Raw genomic sequence first — 21,168 nt, forward strand, 5'->3', positions numbered from 1 at the left:
TACAGGGTGTGTCCCTGTATTAGCTGCCACATTTTTGTGGCAAGACGCCAGGTTACGCACCTTTCTTGTGAAATAATAGTATGGAACTTCTATACCAAGAAGTGACTGGAAGGCTGCTGGCCTGGGGTAGCTTTCCTGAAGTAGCAAACCATGTTCTTGGGTGCTGAAAAAAGACATGACCAGCACATCTTCCTGCAAAGTTATAAAAAAAACACTTAGGCGATCTCCTAATATCCAGTGATAGGAGGAAGTAAACATTTTACCTGCTTTGTTATGGATAAAAATGTCACTACATTTATTTCTTAAATTATTCTTTAGAGAAAATAAATAGGAAATTAATGTTTATAGAAGAATACAATGAGGAGGGGGACATTTATCAAGCAAATTAGCAACACAATTAGTCACAAATCAGGCTGTGCAACGTTAAGCCCCAGTTCACATTGACTGCGGCTTTGAAACTGTGTGACTTCATGTTTATGCAAGTCACACCCAAAATCACCAAAAGTAGTGCAGGAACTACTTTTTTAAATCGCTGCGGCACTGCGAAGTTGGAACCGTTTTTATCAGAGCGATTACTTGCAATAGGCTGCAACTTGTCAAGCGATTTTACCTGTAAAATCGCATGACAAGTCGATCTAATGTGAAGGGGGGGCTAAAGAATGTACACACTAATGTGTACCTAATACTCAGTGCTCCTCTAGCAAGCAGCGTCCATGATGAAAGCCCAAAGTGAAATAGTGAATATAGTCCAAAGAACTCCCGGAGCTCCTTCACGGACCAGGTATGGATCTCCATGCACAGACAAGAAAAACACAGACAGGATACTGGAGTTAGTTGAACTGTATAGCAAGCCATTTAATTAAAATAGCACACTTACATCTGGAGTTCCGGACAAACAGCATGCAGAAGCCCAATAAATTTTCACAGACTTAGATAAGCCTGCTTGAGAAAGGGGGTGGTGCCCCAGAAACTCACCCATCATAGATAGATACCACAGGTCTGATCTGACAGCTGCATTTTCCCCGCCCACCCCTAACATTACTGCTGGTCTCTGACTGCTGGCATTCTCTCTCCTTGTGGCTGTACATGCCGCCGCTTAGCTTGCCAGAGTAGTAACTGGGTCCATTGTTTACTAGTTTTCCATCTGCTGCATGTCCTGCTGTCATTCTCCCCCACAACTTCCGCCTGCATCAGGATCACTAAGCAATTTATTACCTTTTGCTATGGAGTTGCCCCCTTACTAGATGAACTGGTGAGATGTTGTTCCCTCTCTGCTGACTTGCTAACTGTGATTCAGCAGTGTTCTAGCCAGCAAAGGAGCGATACCATCAAGATAAGTGAAAGCCTTTCATTGGTGATTTTGCAGATGGCAACATGTCACTAGCAGCAGAATGACCAATGTGACATTTCCTAAGGGTGACCATAAACAAACAGGCAGAAAATGTTTGCGCACACTGTACCTTTCCATGAATGACCTCCACAAGCTGGTTGTGTTTTGGTGATGGGTGCAGGGAGTTTGGGATAGCCAACATTGCCTCACAAACCAGGAGTCGTGGCTCACTCTGGTCCCAGAAGTGATTGATTGGGATCCGATCAAAAAGCTTGGGGCTCTCTGGGAGATTCCTATTGGTACAAAAACACAGATGTAAAACTTGAAACAACATTTAAAGCAGGTTTACAGTGATTTTTGAATCAAGTGGGAAAGAGTTAGAACCTTTATACTGCTGTCTGTGTCCCAGACTGGGAGATTTTCTCTCATTCCCTGTCTTGGTGACAACTGTTAATTGTGGGATTTCCCCATATGTTCTCCTGTCATCAGGACAAGAAGAGACAGTTAATCTCCTTTGTGAGACACTACTATAGAAACCTCACAGAGTCTACTATTACACACTTGCCATTTACATAGGTCTAGTAAGCATAAAATACACACACATACATACACACACATACATACACATATATATATATATATATACATATATATATATATATATATATATACATACATACATACATATACATACATACATACACACACATACACACAGAAGCGGCGGCTGCGATCATGCGTCTGCTCGGCTCGTCTTCAGGCTTCCTCCACCGTGTCTCCTCTTCCGCCAAAGCGTTAGGCATACAATATTAGGCACGCCTAATGCTTTGGCCAATCGGGAGACCAGTCTCACTGAGGAGGACCGACTCTGGCTTTAATCACGTGCTTCAAAATACACTCCACCCCGCCTATCTCCGCCATATTAATTCAAGTGGCTGCATATGATGGGCACAGGTGGCTGCATATGATGGGCACAGGTGGCTGCATTTGATTGGCACAAGTGGCTGCATGTGATGGGCACAGTGGCTGCATTTGATGGGCACAATGGCTGCATTTGATGGGCACAGTGCCTGCATTTGATGGGCATAATGGCTGCATTTGATGGGCACAGTGCCTGCATTTGATGGGCCCAGTGCCTGCATTTGATGGGCACAATGGCTGCATTTGATGGGCACAGTGAGGCTGCAATTGATGGGGGGGGGTCAGTATTTTTCAGTTTGTTTGCGCCCCCCAAAAGTTTTGAGCACCAGCCGCCACTGTACAATGGGTATAGAAGATAATCCCCACCCCTTTAAAATAATCCTATTTTGTTGCTTTGCAGCCTGAAATGAAGACAGACACAGTTTTTGTTTTATCCAGCTGTATTTACTCAGTGCAACCTATTAACATCCAAATGAAAGATATAACACTTAGCCCTTGTACACACGGTCGGAGATTCCGACAACCAAATCCATCAGATTTTGTCCGTCGGATTTTGTCCGTCGGATCTTGTCCGAAACTGTTGCATACACACGGTCGGACTGATGTAGGAATTTGATCTGAGCATGTGTGGCACTTTGTCCGATCGGAATTCTCTACACATGATCAGAGTATGTCCTATCGGACCAATATTTCCAGCAAGTTGGAAAATTTGGTCCGACGGAAACAGTCCGATGCAGACCACACACAGTCGGAATATCCGACAAAACGGTCCGATAGGACACATTCCAACGGAATCTCCGACCGTGTGTACAAGGGCTAACATGTCGGAAAAAAAGAAAAGAAAACAAAAACAGAATCATTGAGTTGGAAAAAGGATCACCACCTTGTGTCATTATTTTGTTGAACCACCTTTTACTTTACTTTAAATTACATCATTTAGTCTGTTGGAGTTTGTCTCTACTAACTTTGCACATCTAGATTTTGCAATATTTGCCCATTCTTCTTTGCAGAACTGCTCAAGTTCAGTTAAATTTGATGGTGACCATTTCTGGACTGCAATCTTCAAGTCATTCCACAGATTTTCAATGGAGTTTAATTCTGGACTCTGACTAAGCCATGCAAGGACATTCATCTTTTTTTCTCCTTCATCCACTAAGGCTGGATTCACACCTATGCAGTTTTAGTGCTTTTTGCATTTTGCAGATTTTCACTAGAGTCCATTTAACATGGTTTCCTATGGAACACGATCTGTAGTGCAAATCTGCAAAATGCAAAAAGCACAAAAAATGCCCAGGTGTGAATCCAGCCTTAGTGGTCATTTTTTCTGTGGGCTTTGGGTCATTGTCATGTTGGAAGGTAAACCTTCTTCCCAATGACAACTTTCTGGCAGAGGGTAGCAGAGTGTTACAGTATTTTGCCCCATCCATTTTTCTTCTATCCTGACAAGTTCTCCAGTCCCTGCTGCAGAGAAACACCCCCACCTCCATGCTTTACTGTAGGAATGGTGATATAAGTAAAAGATAGGACACCCCCCTCAGTGGCGGCCCGTCCATTAGGGGCTTCGGCCCTTCTGTCACACCACTCCCTCTGTGTAGAATAGATAGAGTCATGCATAGCCTGATTCTATCCATGGCCACTGTAGCCACCCCCAATTCAGGCATCCGGGACCTTTTTGGATTTTTTTAAGTACCTACTTAGAGCCATAGGCTCTAATAGGCTTAAAAAATGGTGGACTTGGAACACAGAGCATTGTGCTCGAAGTCCACCCAGGTGTGTTAGAAAAGCGAATGAATATTCATTTTTCTAACACTGAACCGCCTCTCAGCCAATCAGGAGGCAAGGGCCTAATACCCGTCACTTCATCAGCTGAAGGCACAGGTGCTCTGATTGGAAGCCTAGCAGAAAGGAAGAAAAGACAAATGGAGAACAAAGGATCTGCCGCCCGACCCGCTGCTCATCCCACAGCTCACCACTGTCACCTGTTGCCTGATCCCCCATCAAGATGGGATAAGTTGCAGACAGTCAGCGAGTGGGCGGGGGGAGGAGGGGTCATAGTGGCTGCATTTGATGGGGCACAAGTGTCTGCATTTGATGGGGCACAAGTGCCTGCATTTCACAGGTACAGTGGCTGCATTTGATGGGGCACAAATGGCTGTATTTGACCACCACAGTGGCTACATTTGACAGGCACAATGGCGGCATTTGATGGGCACAGTGGCGGCATTTGATGGGCACAGTGGCAGCATTTGATGGGTTTTCTCAGTATTTTTCAGAATTTTTTAGTTTGTTTTCACCCCCCAAAAATTTTGAGCACCAGCTACCACTGATCCACCTCCTAAAAATGACTTGTAAACTCAATCAGGTGTAGCAAATCACCTTTTTAATGGCACACAAAGCCCTATGACTTTCAACTGTGATCAGCTGTGGTCATTTTTAACAGCTCAGCATTTAAAGAGCTTTCTTGGAGCATTTCAGTCCCCGGTAGTAGAGATGAAGCAAACAATCAACTATGGGTGGCAAGGCGCTGTTACTGGGATCTCCGAGATATAGTTGTGGACAGGCAGAGATCAAGTCAGTCAAGTCAGGAGATGGATACAAAAAAAAAAACTGTCAAAGGCTTTATCAATGCCTAGAAGCACAGTTAAGTGTATTATTAAGAAGTGGAAGGTATTTGGTACAACACAGACCCTCCCTGGATCAGGACGTTACTCCAAACTGGATGAAAGAGCCAGGAGGAAACTGGTCAGAGAGGCTACCAAGAGGCCTACAGGAACTCTAAAGCAGTTGCAGGAATTTATGACAAAGAGTGGTCATTGTGTGAATGTGACAACAATATCACAAATTCTCCACAAATGTGGGTTGTATGGGAGGGTTGCAAGAAAAAAGCCACATGCAGTCACGACTGAGCTTTGCCAAAATGCACCTTGAAGATTCTGAGGCCACATGGAAAAAGTGGTCAGATGAGACTAAAATTTTATTATTTGACCTCAACACCAAACGATATGTCTTGCGGAAATCCAACACAGCTCACCATCCAAATAACACCATTTGTACACTTCCTAAATGGAGGTGGTAATATCCTGTTATGGGGTGTTTCTCTGCAGCAGGGCCTGGAGCACTTGTCAGGATAGAAGGAAAAATGGACAGGGCAAAATCAAATTCTTGAGGAAAATCTGTTGCCCTCTGAAAATTGTCAATGGGATGAAGGTTTACCTTCCAACATGACAATGACCCAAAGCACACAGCAAAAATGACCACACCGTGCATGAAAGAGAAAAGGATTATTGTCCTTCCATGGCTTACTCAGAGCCCAGACTTAAACCCCATTGAAAATCTGTGGAATGACTTGAAGACTGCAGTCCACAAATGGTCATCATCAAATTGAATTGCACTTTAGCAGTTCTGCAAAGAAATATTGGAAAGTTTAGATGCGCAAAGTTAGTAGAGACAAATCCCAACAGACTAAAAGCTGTAATTAAAGCAAAAGATGGTCCAACAAAATACTGGCACAAAGCGGTAACCCTTTTTCCAACTTAGTGATTCTGTTTTTGATTTTTTTTCTGATATGTTGGTGTTATATCTTTCACTTGGGGGACGCGATTTCTACAGGTCCCATCCCAGCTGTCAGTTGACATCAAAAAGCTTGATTGACTCCGAGAGCGTACGTTCTTTTGAGTCTGAACCATCTGGTAAGCCTGCATTTTTATCGGTGGTGGTGCTGTTACATGGGTGGTCGCAAGCTCCGTCTTTGTCCTTTGGTTGTCTAAAGATCTACAAGGCTCTGACTATCACTGAGGACTATATTACACTTTCTATGGACCAGTTTTTGATTAACATTTTACACTTATTTATATTGCATTATTTATATGCAACTTTTGGTGCAACGTATTACTTTCTTCTCACTTGTTAAATAGGTGTGATTCACAGTTTAATGTCACAAAATTTGTTTTTATTCACCTATATCATTTATTTATTATTTATGGTATTAGTTTGGTTAGATCAGTAATTTATTTTAGCGCTACACTTTATGCACCTTTTTCATTTGAAACAAAGTTATCTGATTTTTGTTTTGGCAGCGCAGGGTATTTTTTACATTGTATTTGAGCACTGAGTAAATACAGCTGAATAAAACAAAGGCTGTGTCTGTCTTCATTTCAGGCTGCAAAGCAACAAAATTTGATTATTTTAAAGGGGGCAATTTTTTTCTATACCCACAATATATATATATATATATATATATATATATATATATATATATATATATGTGTGTGTGTGTGTGTACGTGTAAACCTATAACATATATATGTGTGTGTGTACGTGTAAATCTGTAACAGATAATCCTCATTCTTGTCCAATAATCCCACCGAAAGGACATTGCAAGTGGCCTCTGGCAAGTCCCCTTTAGCCCTAAAATGGCTGACAGCATAACCTTCTGCTCTTCACACTATACCAAAAATATAAAACAACAGTGTCTAATGAAATGTTGGACAAATATCAAAAAATGGTCTTGGTAGTGTTTTCACATACATTTTTTCTCAGACTAGCTTTTAATATTTTTTTAAAGGCACGTCAACAGATTTATTTAAAATAAGGTTAGCCATAGAGGTCTCGACTTTTTCCAATCAGCTAGAAGGCTGATCACAAAAAAAAGTCCATCCACAATTGCAAGATGAATAGTGAAATCCTCACCACAGTGCTACTGTATCCTGACAGTGGGATTCTACACTGTCAGAATACACTGATCAGCACTGCAGCCGATTGGCTGCAACCGGCTGATCGAGAAAAAATTTACAGCAGTCCCATTCGATAGTTGATTGTTAGATCAGCTTCTGTCAAGCAGGAACGGACATAGATGAATCGAAATTCAGCCAGTACCTGCTGAACCAGCCAAATGTTGATCCATCTACATATTACAAATACATAAGAGGCATTCAGTCCACTGAAATGTGGGGCAAAAAAAACGATGCATTTATCCAAAGCACAAAACAGTTCTTACGAGTCTGGATTGGATGGTGTTGGTGAATCTCCTTGGTCTGCTTGTCCATTCCAAAAGTCAAAGAAAGTCACAGTGTCCAGTTCAACATCATAGAAGTACATTTTGGAGTCCAAGTTGCCTTCCGCCTAAAAAAGTGAAGATATCAGTAGTTGATTTAGTATCAAGGAAAAAAAGTGGACTTTCAAATGCTTTATGTGTGCATATACATTTTTATGTTGATATATATCCTTTTAAAGACTTTATTAATTAAACATTTAATATATTTTAAATAATATTAAAACTATTTTATCCATGCCCGCTGTTTTGATACACCTAGAATGTTTGTATAAGATAACATTTGCTAGAATCGTTTAGACTTGCGATGGGGGCAGTAAAACCCTGTGGCTCAGCCACATTTTTACTGCCCCTCAACCGTTCCCCTTTTTCTGCAGAGGCAGCAGCAGAGAGCGTACACATGCCAGGGCTGCAATGCTTTGCTCCGTGGCTGTGGCAGGAAATATCCTCCTGTCATGCTAGGCAGGCAGTACCTATTTAGGGGGTTAAAGCAGGTGGTGAGGAAGCGATACAACACCGCCGCCTGTTAAAAACTCTTTGAAAAGCAATCTGAACGTAAATCACTCTTTAGAGACAAAGCAGGTATAAACGAGTCCTGAGTCACAAACAGTACAAAGCTTATATTCAGTGACAGGTATTGAACAGAATAATATATTCCAATGTTTACACAATATATTTCCATAGATTAGTGGTTGTCAACTTGAAAATTATAGGAGGACCTCAAGCATGGTCCCCAACACTTACAGAGGGCCACACAATAGCAGCACTTTTACGAACCTCAAAGCCACAAACGTTTGGTAGTACTGCATTTTATGCAGCGTATTGCAATGCACACTGAAGAAGTTGGCCTGCAATAACTCCCAGCATTGGTGTCAGTAAATGCAATAATGACCCCTCAGCGTTGGAGTCCATGACCAAAATAATAACCCCCATCATTAGTGTCAGTGGATGCAATAATAACCCCCAACCTTAAAGGGGTTGTTAAGTTATTTTTTTTTTATTTTTTTTAATAACGAACATGTTATACGTACCTCCACTGTACAGCTCGTTTTTCACAGAGTAGTCCCGAACCTGGTCTTCTGGGGTCCCTCAGCGGCTGTCTCTGCTTCCCCCGCAAGTACTTCTCAGGTTCATGCAAGCTCCCTTGCATTGGTGAGAAGCACTTGTGGGTGCGCTCCCATGATTACAGCCGGAGGCTATAGCCGCTCACTGCATCACTCGGCCCCACCCTTCGTCGCGCCGCATCATTGGATGTGATTGACAGCAGCGCGAGCCAATGGCTGCGCTGCTTTCAATCCATCCACTCTAGCCAATCAGCGGCCAGGCTGAGCGGCGAAGAGGACGTCGGGGGTGAGCGCGGGACTTTCGAGGGGGTCAGGAAAGTAAAACGGGAGGGCTGGGGGCGCCGGCACTGTCAGATGTTTTTTCACCTTAATGCATAGAATGCATTAAGGTGAAAAAATATTTAACTTTACAACCCCTTTAATGTCAGTGGATGCAATAATAATCCCCAACACTTGTGTCAGTGAATGAAATAATAAACCCGAACATTTGTGTCAGTGAATGAAATAATAAACCAACATTTGTGTCAGTGAATGAAATAATAACCCCCAACATTGGGGTCTGTGGAGCCAATAATGACCCCTAGCATTAGTGTCAATGGATGCAATAAAAAACCCCAACATTGGTGTCAGTGGACGCAAAAATGAGCCCTAGCATTAGTGTCAGTGGATGCAATGATAACCGCCAGTGGCAGTGAAAATTAACCCCATACCCCCAGCATTGGTGGTCACTGGGAGTGAAAGTTAACAGTGTTCCAGCGCCTGACACCCCGCTGCCACTCAGCTATCTATATGGTATCCAATAGACCACAGGTAACATGCAGAGGGTTGGCAGGCCACGTCTTGGGTGCCGGTGCCATAGATGGTTAAGCTTCAACATAACTGTATAACAAAATGAAGCAAAAACATTTTGTGGTCAAAATTGTTTCTTCCATCTGACAGAGCTTAGGTTTATATAGATGGGATTTTGTGTAGATTTCACCCCCTTTCTCATAAGATAGAAGTAAATGTCAATAGAGAAAGAAAAGAGGAGAGGGGGTTAGAGGACAGTGGGAGATAGGGGGTGTCTGACTCAAATAAGCACTCGAAAAGGCCATGATATCTCAAATCTGTAATTTAAAACGCATTGTGACATTGTATGGGGTCAGGGCTATATATATATATATATATATATATATATATATATATATATATATATATATATAAATATAATATAATATAATTACATATTATATATATATATATATATATATATATATATATATATATATATAGAATAAAATGAACCACTGACATCATTCAGTGTCGTCAAAGAAGCTTACAATTTAATGTCTAAAAAACAGTCATATAAGCGCACATAATTGGGCCAACTTGTCTGGAGGCCAGGTAAGCTACCAGTATGTTTTTGGCTTGAGGGCTTGTACTGGATAACCAGGAGGCAACATATGCAAACATATACATTTGACACTGATAGTGTTCTTCATGAGACACTCAGTAGCCCAAAGCATAACGATTTAGCTTCCCTCCTAGTTACATTCTTCTAAGTCATCCACAATACCTAATAACATTAAAATAAAAATGGTAAAGGGTCCTATATACCATTCTATAGATTTTCCTATGTACCGATATTGTCAACTATATTAAGACAAAAATTGTTGTAATAAAAAGTGACTAAAATGTCACCTGGACACAACAAATTTAAAAAGTAACAACAAAACATATAAAACATAAAACATATAGGGAGAATTCACAAACCTATTCAAGTGCACAGTTACTGCAGAACATGAGAATTTCTCCCTCCAGTGGTCATACATAGTGCTACGTCAGCTATATACAGTGCCTTGAAAAAGTATTTATACCCCCTAAAATTTTCCACATTTTGTCATGTTACAACCAAAAACGTAAACATATTTTATTGGGACATTATGTGAAAGACCCACCCACACAAAGTGGCACATAATTGTGACGTGGGAGGAAATTCATAAATGGTTTTCAATATTTTTTACAAATAATTATCAGAAAAGTGTGGAGTGCATTTGTACTCAGCCCCCTTTACTCTGAAACCCCTAACTAAAATCTAGCAGAACCAACTGCCTTCAGAAGTCACCTAATTAGTAAATAGAGTCCACCCATGTGTAATTTAATCTCAGTATAAATAAAGCTGTTCTGTGAAGCACTCAGAGGTTTGTTAGAGAACCTTAGTGAGCAAACAGCATCATGGAACACACCAGACAGGTCAGGGATAAAGTTGTGGAGAAGTTTAAAGCAGGGTTAGGTTATAAAAAAATATCCCAAGTTTTGAACATCTCACGGAGCACTGTTCAATCCATCATCCAAAAATGAAAAGAGTATGGCACAACTGCAAACCTACCAAGACATGGCCATCAAAAAGTTAAGTTTTCCTATGTTATAAGGAACATCTAGCTTTAAGCTTTAACTGTGCCTAAGCAGTACCCTGAAAAATCCATTACTGGGCAGGCTGAATGTACCAAATTGATTGATTAAAGTGTTACTAAACCCAGTAATATTAAAATAGTTAATCAGAACTACCCCCCACAGTGCCCACAGCTTATAAATCTTTTCACATTAAAATATTACCACTATATATCTGTTTGGATGATCTGTATACCACGGTTACATGATAAACTGCAGTGTTTCCCAGTGCTGAGAGTTCAGGAAGGAGGAGATTTCCACTTCAGCCTGTATACACGCCCACATGTGTGATGTCAATATAATCTGACCTGGCTAGATCTGAGAACAAGTAAATGTTCTCTCCAGCATAAAAGGCCTGAGCATGTGCAGGTCAGCTACTCTGCCTGTGTTAGCTGGCCTTCCCCAGATAGACAGTGCAGGAGGGGGAGGATCTGTGCATACAAGATAAAACAGCCTTTTTACACAATGCAGAGGATTAACCCCTTAAGTTCCACAGTGAGTATAGCAAGCATGCTATGCTGCATACACAGACCGATTTTACTGTTGTAGATTTAGTAATACATTAACTTGGGTACAACCAGCCTGACAAATTCTCTTGCGATTATTATTATCGCTAGCGCCTGCTATAGCCACTAGGGTTGGCTTCCCCTGCCCCACCCCCCACCCGGAGAAGATGATTGCCCTGCCGGAGGGATTCCCGTTGATTGCAGGAAAGAAATTTGCTCTGTGTATGGCCGGCCTTAGTTTTAATAACCCCCAAAAGATTAGGGTTAGGGTCAGAGGAGGATTTCAACAAAAAGAGGAGAAATCAACATAAGGCACACATCCTATTGACTGTAAGTTATGTCCCTTGTGCTGATGTTTCCTGTCAGATATACAGGACGTTATCTTTATTCTCTCTGGTAGGAGGAGGCTGAAGCAAAGACTTGTTCAGTAAAGCAGCAAAAGGTTAAAATATCCGTGGGGCCCTAATTGCTTTTCTGTCCCTGTAATCTCCATCCCTTCCTTTCTTGTCCTGTGCCACAGGAATGCAAAGTGAATAGAAATCTCCCCAAATAATAAAATAAAATAAAATAGTTGTAGTTGGTCAAGATTGCTTTATGTCTTTGCTTTGTCTTCACCATCTTTAACCACTTGCCGCCTGCGCTATAGCCGAATGACAGATACAGCGCGGACCTGAATTTCCGGGAGGCTGTCATATGACTCCTCTTTGCACACTCCATGCACCGACTCGGGTGATTACAGATCCGAGTAAGGGGCCGGTCCCATGATATAAACAAAAGCTTGGTAATCAGTTTTTTTTCCCCCTCACGTTAACAAAAAAAAAGCCAATCACCGGCTTATCTGCAAGGGACATAGGTCCCAAAGAGGAAGAAGCAATTATGGCTCATCTGTGCCCACCAGTTCCCCCTGCCATTGCCCACCAATGCCACGTATCAATGGCCATAAATGCCACCTATCAATGCCCACCAATGGTGCCAATCAGTGCCACCTATCAGTGTGACTGATCAGTGCCAATTATTGCCATCCAGTGCCCATCACTGCCACCCATCTGTGCCCATCACTGCCACCTATCGGTGCCCATCAGTGTCGCCTCATCAGCGTACATCAATGATGGAGAAAAATTACCTATTTGCAAAATTTTATAACAAAATATAAAAAAAATAGTTTTTTAATTCAGTCTTTTTAATTTTTTTTAACAAAAAATAAAAACCGCGGAGGTGATCAAATACCACCAAAAGAAAGCTATATTTGTGGGAAAAAAATATACAAATTTCATTTTAGTACAGTGTAGCATGACCGCGCAATTGTCATTCAAATTGCACCAGCGCTGAAAGCTGAAAATTGGTGTGGACAGGAGGGAGGTTTAAATGGCCAGTAAGCAAGTGGTTAATTAGCTTTCTTAATCTCATGACTTCCGAAGCTTCTTGGACAGTGAATGTATAAGAAGCTTCTCTACCCAGCAGATAAGAGAATCACACAGTACAGTATATCATCTCTGTCCAACATTGATCTGATCATCCAAACTTTCTCAATTTTTAACAATGTGCTCATATGCAAAGCATCCAACTGCTATATAACATAATGAGGGAGACATCTGGTGGCAATACAGCTGCATTGAAGGCAAAATCAATTGGACGCACACACACACACACACACACACACACACACACACACACACCTGATCTTTTAATGCAACAAATGTTTCAACTAAAGAATTGTAACTTTCAGAATTGCAATAAAATTGTGATCCAATTAATAAATGATCACCTTTCCTGAAAAATAAATGATAAGACTGCTGGAAAATCTAATGAACCTGACCAGTAAAATCTTTTCTTTGTTCTACTGTATGATTTTTTTTTATCACAAGCTAAGATGATCCAATCTATGATCAGGCAATTGTATATCATTATGTATGGCCAGAATAACAGTGATTTTTGAGTTACAACATTCTGATCAAGTCAGCCACCCCAAGCATTGGCACAAGTGGCAAGCCTACGTAAATCCTATGCAAAGGCAGGCACATGGCTATAACTATTAATATGCCCAAAGTGGGATCTAATTATTTGGAAGCCTGAAGGGAGAACTGTCACAGACAGCCTGTAGTGTCCTACAACAACAAATCAAATTCAAACTTCTAATCATATAGCAGCTGCAAGCACCATCCATGTGCACATATCAAAACCTTTCTACAGCTGACACTATGGTAATAGAACCGACCCATCTGATGACTGATGAGTGACTAGATTAAAAAAAATGTCTGTTGAGTTTATGCTTGTTTAAAGTGGGAGTAAACTCCCATCTCTGACTTTTACCTATAGGCAAGTCTATAATAGGTTCACCTATAGATACCGTAAATATCGCCTAAGCGTGCACCATTTAGAAGATATTTACTGTATATGCAGCCAGTGACGTCACCAGTGCATGCGCATTGAAAGAACGGCCACCTGGGCTGTTCATCCAAAGTCCTGTGCCATAAGCGGTGGCTCCCATGCCGTTCTGGCCACTTACACAGCCGGAGACCGCAAACCCAGAAGGAAGACCAGGTGAAGATGGAAGCCCTCTCAGCAGTGATAGCATGGCGCTGGAGGGCTTTGTTTTCAGGTAAGTTTCACATCATGTACTAGTATGCGATGCATACTAGCACATTATGGCTTTACCCTATAGGTTGCAAAAAAAAAAAAAAATACACACACACACACACACACACACACACACACACACACACACACACACACACACACACACACACACACACACACACACACACACACACACACACACACACAGGTTTACTATCGTTTTCAGACCAGTACACACTATAAGAAAATTGGATGAAGGACCGTCTGGTTTTCCTCGATGTTTCACAGCAGGTCGAAACCGAGGATGGTACTAATTGTATGAAAATTCTGGTATGGCAAAGGCTTTTTTTGTTGTTGTTTATTGTTACAGATCATGCACAGTTTTTCGTATCTGAGTTTTCTTGTACGAAAACCATACAATAACAATACACATTAAGTGAAAATCATTAGTTCTGTTTTGAAGTACAAGAAACTTTTTTGGAGTTTGGAAAGTCTGATTCGTATGTTGAAAGTTGTGTACACACTATATAAAAACTGAATAATTGTGCCTTGTATGGAAATTTTTATTATGATTTTCTCATAGTGTGTACCCCCCGGGAGAGGCAGCATATTGATAAGGTCATCTTTGGGCTTTTTCCTTCTAAAAGCATGTTCACCTTACATCTACAGCACAGTAATGTAATTACATCTGTGATTGCCTCACACTGTTGGCCCTCATTCTATGGATATAGTCTTCCTTTCTTGGGGGAGCTAATACCAACTCGTTATAGAAGCTTTTTTTTTTTTTTTTTTTTAATAAAAATGTAATGACTTTTTATGAATACTTAATTTTATTATAGGATGTATTTTCTGTTTCTGTTCAATTAACAGAAACTACAGGTTTCACCCTCATGTTTCCTTCAGGCATGCAGATACTACAAATACTACAGAGCCTACTGCAACTTTCAGTGCTCCACTCAACCTGCATTCAATGCTGTGCCGCACATGGTCTCAATGGCTCAGCCCTATTTCTTACAAGGGTACTTGACCACTAATGTATTTGAATGTATTAAATTCATTGTTAGCATACAAGTCTTGATGAAGAAAGAGTTGTGATAAAGAAAAGAAAAAAAAATCAATTCCTTTTAACTTAACCATACAGTACCGAACACAGACTTGATATTCATAGACTTTGGGATGTCCCCTAGCAATGAACAAGAAGGGTTGGCAACAACAAGCCAAAAAGAACTGTGACAATGAACCAAACAACAACAAGGGTCAACAGACCCCACTCAGAGTTCTGCTGCAAGCACTTTGTGGCTGACAGCTGCATCCACAGAAGACTGGACGTCCACCTGGTAGAACTTTAAAGAATATTAACAAAGGACCAGGTGGCAATCTTACAAAGCTGAGCAAAAAAGCTTAAGGTCAGAATTATGTATTAGTGCAGGAGTTGCTTTAGCCTTTGGGCTGTAAGCTCTTGGAATTAGTTGTTTTATCCACCTAGAGTTGGTGGATCTTGACGCAGGTAGTCCCTGGCCAGGTCCTGAGGGTAGGACAAAAAGGCAGTCAGTCCTCCTAATAGAAGCTGTAGCTTTGAGGTAGACTCTAATGGCTCTGATCACATTCAGGCAGCGAAGAGCAATATAATTTGAGTGCTTTGGAGTACGGCACAACAAATTAAGGACTATGTCTTTATTTAGGTGGAAGGCTGTCACCACTTTAGGAAAAAAAGGAGTGTCTTGGGCGCAAGACTACTTTGCCCTAGTGCAAAATCAGAAATGGCTCCTTACAAGAGAGAGCCACTAACGGTCTGACAGGCATATTAGCCACAAAGAAGGCTACCTTGCAAGAAAAATTATCCAAAGGTAGTTCCCTTCATATGTAAGTGCAATTTTTAACTTTATTAAATATTTGTTATACGGAATTATGCTATGGAGCTATGCTATGGTGAGTCTTTCCATTTTCCCTGGGACCTCGATTGTTGGCTGATTGCTTCACCTGCTGAGGTTGATGTTCCCGGCCTGTCTCATTCAATAAGAGAGCCATTTGTGACCATGGTTTAAGGAGGCGTTGCAGAAGTTTATTAGAGGCATGATATCGCTTGCCTTTTGGTAAGCGCATAGTTTGTGTGGTGGCGGTCACGATCATCTGTATTTTTTTTGTCTGCACAGAATATTTATTTACTTATTTTATATTTATTATTATTATAAATTTTTATGAATTTTCACTGGATTATTTATATAATTATTTATTCATTTTTCACGGGACTATTTTCACTTCACTGGACTATCTTTCATTACTTCACTGGATCATTTTGTAATTTTTTAATTTATTGTTAACATCAACACTTGTTATAAATTTATATATAACCCACACAGATTGCTATTTTTTTTAAATTAATTTTAGTTAATTTTGAGGGGTTGTTATAAACTTTTATACTATCATGGTAATTAGTAATTTCTAGTTGTTCTCACTTAATTGATACACATTATTTAATTCATGTGCACAGCTTTTCTTTTGTTAATTTATTGTGTCTACATATATCTTGTAAAATTGAGCTGCAGCTATTTTATTTTTTGAGTTATATATATATTTTTTTAGTTATATTTAGCTTTATTTTGGTTATAGCGCAGTATTTATTTTCCTTTTATCCATAGTTCCCTAAATGGTTCAAGAGGGTGGTCATTGCAGGGCACAGAGAAACAATTTGAAGTCTCAAGGAAGCACAGGGTGCTGTAAGGGAGATTTAATTCAAGAAACACCTTGAAGATAGGTCAAGGGAAAACAAAGCCAAAGGTTTATGAAAAAGAATGGACAAGGCCGAAACCTGTCCCTTAAGAGTATTTAAGGCCAACCAATGGTCAAGTTTGGATTGTAGGAAGGTCAGAATGCATGTTCACACTAGGCAAAGAAGAATTTCCTGGTACAATAGTAGATCTTTCTGGAAGTGGCTGGCAGACTCAGAGACCCCTCTGTCCCTCAAGACTTGGGAGAACTTGGCTTTCTCGGGTGACCGTTTTCCCTGGAGTGTAAGAAATTGGAAACCTCCCCCCACCCCTTCCCCTCAGTCTGAGAGACCAGCATCTGTTGTTATCACCTTCTATAGGAATGACATCCCTATTGTCAGACTGGATTGTAAATCCACCAAGCTAGGTAGGTACTTGCTCAGCAAGCCAGGAGCATAGTCAAAGAGAGGGTGCATGTTTGTTCCTTGCCAGCAAGATGCTGTGTTGGGGAGGCCATGAATTGAATTCGGTGAATGGAACAGACTTCAAGGAGGCCACCATAAGGTACATAACTCTCATGAAGAATCCCAAAGAGGAACAGTTCTTTGCTATCAAGACCTGAACAAGAGATTTAGGAGAGACCAGTTTGTTTTCTGTAAGAAATATTTTTGCTTGGGCTGTGTCTTGATTGAGGCCCAAGTACTCCAGGCAAAGGAAAGGTTGAAGAGCAGATTTTTGGAAATGTATTACCTAACCAAAAGCCTAAAAGTATCCAAATAGTCTTGTGGACATTTGCAGATAACTGAAGGGCCACCTGGATACTCTGTGGCCTGAATGCCCGAGTCCCTATGAGGGCAAGGTGGTGTGCAAGTACCTTTGTGAATAGTCAGGGAGCAGAGGATAGACCAAATTGGAAATGTTTGTCTCCAACTGTAAAGTGAAAAACGCACTCATCAATTGGGTAAATGGGAATATGCAGAAAGGCATCTTGGATGCCTGTGGATGTACAGTTAGCTCCATATATATTTGGACACAGGCAACATTTTCATACTTGTGGCTCTGTATGCCACCAGAATAAAATTAAAATCAAACCATCTAAATTAATTTGAAGTGCAGACTTTCAGGTTTAGTTCAAGGGATTGAACATAAATGTCAAGTACAAATTTAAGAACTGCAACCTTTTTTTACACAGTCCCCCCATTTTTAGGGGCTCAATTTAACTGGACAAATGAATATAATCATAAATAAAATGTTAATTTTAAATATTATGTTGAGAATCCTTTACTGGTAATGACTGTCTGAAGTCTGGAACCCATGGACAAAGATTGGGTTGCCTCCTTTCTGATGCTTTGCCAGGCTCTAACTGCAGCTGTCTTCAGTTGTTCTTTGTTTGTGGGTCCTTCTGCCTTTAGTTTTGCCTCCAGCAAGTGAAATGCATGCTTAATTGGGTTGAGATCAGGTGATTGACAAAGCCATTGAAGAATATTCCACTTCTTTTCCTTCAAAAGCTCCTGGGTTGCTTTTGCATTGTGTTTTGGATGATTGTCCATCTGTACTGTGAACGACCGTCTAATCAACCTTGCTGCATTTGGCTAAACCTGGGCTTATAATATATCTCTAAACACTGCTGAATTCATCCGGCTGCTTCTGTCTTCTGTCACATCATCAATAAACACCAATGACCCAGTGTCACTGGAAGTCTTGCATGCCCATGCCATCACACTGCCTCCACCATGTTTTACAGATGACGTTGTATGCTTTGGATCATAAGCTGTTCCAAGCCTTCTCCACACTTTTTTCTTCACATCATTCTGGTACAGATTAATCTTAGTTTCATCCATCCAAAGAATGTTTTTCCAGAATTGGTCTGGCTTTTTTAGATGTTTGTTGGCAAAGTCTAATCTGGCTTTTCTATTCTTCAGGCTTACGAAGGGTTTGCATCGTGTGGTGAACCCTCTGTATTTGCTCGTGTGAAGTCTTCTCTTGATTGTAGACTTTGACAATGCTACGCCGACCCCCTGGAGAGTGTTCTTCACTTGTCTGGATGTTATGAATGAGTTTTCCTTTACCAGAGAGAGGATCCCGCGATCATCCACCACTGTTGTCTTCTGTGGACGTCCAGGCCTTTTTATGTTGCTAAGCTCACCAGTGCATCCTTCTTTCCTTAGAATGTACCAAACTGTTGATTTGGCCATTCCTAATGTTGCTGCTATCTCTAATGGATTTTTTCCGTTTTTTTTTAAGCCTTACAATTGTCAGGCTAGGTGCAGATAACAAGTAACAGTTCAGGTGTGCTGGGTCCTAAAGGGATTCTAGTACTGACAGTACCCCCCCTTTCTCGAGGGGTTGCTCCTGCACCCCCAGGCTTACTTGGATAACGGAGATGGAACTTCTTCTTAAGTCGATCAGCATGAAGATCACGAGCTGGTACCCAAGATCGATCCTCTGGGCCGAACCCTTTCCAATGAACAAGATATTGTAAGGAATTGCGCACTCGTCTGGAATCAAGAATAAATGCCACTTCATATTCTTGACTGTCCAACACATCCACAGGTTCTGGTTCATTTACTAGGAGGCTGGAATGAACAGGTTTCAACAATGAAACATGAAAGACATTTGGAATGCGCATGGATGGGGGCAGTTTTAATCTGTAGGACACAGGATTAACAATCTCCGAGATTTCATAAGGCCCGATGAATTTTGGGCCAAGCTTTTTAGATGGAACATGCAGGGACAGATTCCGAGATGATAACCACACTTTGTCACCAACTTTATATTCTGGAGCCTTTAAGCGCTTCTTGTCAGCAGTTTTCTTAAAAGCCTGCACAGAGCGGGAAATAGCATGATTTACATCGGACCAGATTTTGGAGAAATGTTCAATCGTGGTGTTGGCATCTGGAACATCAGAGGGCGGAAGATCAAAGGAGCACACACGAGGATGCAACCCGTAAACACAAAAGAAAGGAGAGGTCCCTGTAGATGTGCTGGCACAATTATTAAAGGCAAACTCTGCCCATGGAAGGATGTTGACCCACTCCACCTCATCTTTGGCCATCAGACAACGTACCATCTTCTCTAGAGTCTGATTAGTCCTTTCTGTTTGGCCATTAGTCTCAGGATGATATGCTGAAGAATATGATAATTTAATCCCCAGCTGAGAGCAAAGGGCCTTCCAAAACTGAGCTATAAACTGAGAGCCACGGTCAGAGACAATGTTAACTGGTGCCCCATGGAGCCTGAAAATGTGCTTAATGAATAAAGATGCCAGTTCTTTAGCAGATGGAAGCTTCGGAAGCGGAACAAAGTGGGCCATTTTACTGAACCTGTCTACCACCACCCAGATCGTGGAACATCCCTGGGACAGAGGCAAGTCTGTGATAAAGTCCATAGATAAATGGGTCCAGGGACAGGTAGGTATTGGTAGAGGACGAAGGAGACCGGGGGGCTTAGAGGTACTGCTCTTGCTTCTGGCGCAAACTTCACAGGCCTGGACGAAGGCTAACACATCCTGCCTAAGCGATGGCCACCAGAGGTTGCGAGAGACAATCTCAAAAGTTTGTCTAAACCCTGGATGTGCTGCAGGTTTTGATGCATGTACTTGTTGCAATACCTGCAAACGAAGAGCCAGGGGCACAAAGAGCATACCAGGGGGAGTGGAGGGAGGGGCTTCAGCCTGTGCTGGTAACAAGGCCTCAGAGATGTCAGTCTGGGTAAAAGCCAAAATCCTATCCTCAGAGATAATGGGTTGAGGAGGAAGCGGAGGAGGAGACTCTGATAAAAAACTGCGAGACAAGGCATCGGCCTTAATGTTTTTTGGACCTGGTAAATAAGAAATTGTAAAGTCAAATCTGGAGAAGAACAATGACCACCTGGCTTGACGCGAGTTCAGTCTTTTAGCAGAACGGATATATTCAAGGTTTTTGTGGTCAGTCAGAACTATGAATGGATAGCGAGCTCCCTCCAGCCAATGTCTCCATTCCTCTAAAGCTAGCTTTATGGCTAAAAGTTCTCTGTTGCCTATATCGTAATTGCGTTCTGCTGGGGAATATTTACGGGACAAGAAGGCACAAGGGTGGATGGCAGCACTTACAGGATCTTTTTGTGACAAAAGCGCCCCCACTCCTACTTCAGATGCATCTACCTCTACAATAAAAGGTAGCTCAGGAACAGGATGGCGTAGAATTGGTGCAGAGGTAAAGGCTTTCTTTAACTGGGTGAAGGCTGCCTGGGCTTCAGTAGTCCATTTAAATGTACTAGGAGTCTTCCTGGTGAGAGAGGTGATGGGATGTGCAATGGTGGCAAAGTTCTTAATGAATTTTCGATAGAAATTTGCAAAGCCCAGGAAGCGTTGAACTGCCTTCAGGTCTGAAGGTGGTGCCCAGTCTAGAATGGCTTGAACCTTGGCTGGGTCCATGGTGAGGCCTGTGTCAGAAATTAGATAACCCAGGAAAGGTACTTGTTTAACATGGAAAAGACATTTTTCAGGCTTTACAAAAAGGGAGTGAGTCTTTAGTCGGGCTAATACCGAGCAGACATGCTTCTGATGTGTTTCAAGATTGGGAGAGTAAATCAAAATATCGTC

The 21,168-nt window shown here is 41.4% G+C and overlaps 1 protein-coding gene across 1 annotated transcript in view; it reads right to left on the reverse strand.

Annotated features, from left to right (window-relative positions):
• The window catches only part of IFT140 (intraflagellar transport 140), a 275,713-nt gene that overhangs the window by 127,964 nt on the left and 126,581 nt on the right, over positions 1–21,168 (reverse strand). The window contains exons 15-17 of the mRNA XM_077449176.1: positions 7,248–7,372; positions 1,461–1,623; positions 61–192 (exon numbers count right to left, since the gene is read on the reverse strand). Of these exons, the coding sequence (XP_077305302.1) occupies positions 61–192; positions 1,461–1,623; positions 7,248–7,372 (420 nt within the window). The remainder of the gene's footprint in view (positions 1–60; positions 193–1,460; positions 1,624–7,247; positions 7,373–21,168) is intronic.

The sequence above is a fragment of the Lithobates pipiens genome, unplaced genomic scaffold (assembly GCF_037356315.1).
Source record: "Lithobates pipiens isolate NorthernLeopardFrog02 unplaced genomic scaffold, aLitPip1_a1.2 Scaffold_22, whole genome shotgun sequence".
NCBI lineage: Eukaryota > Metazoa > Chordata > Amphibia > Anura > Ranidae > Lithobates > Lithobates pipiens.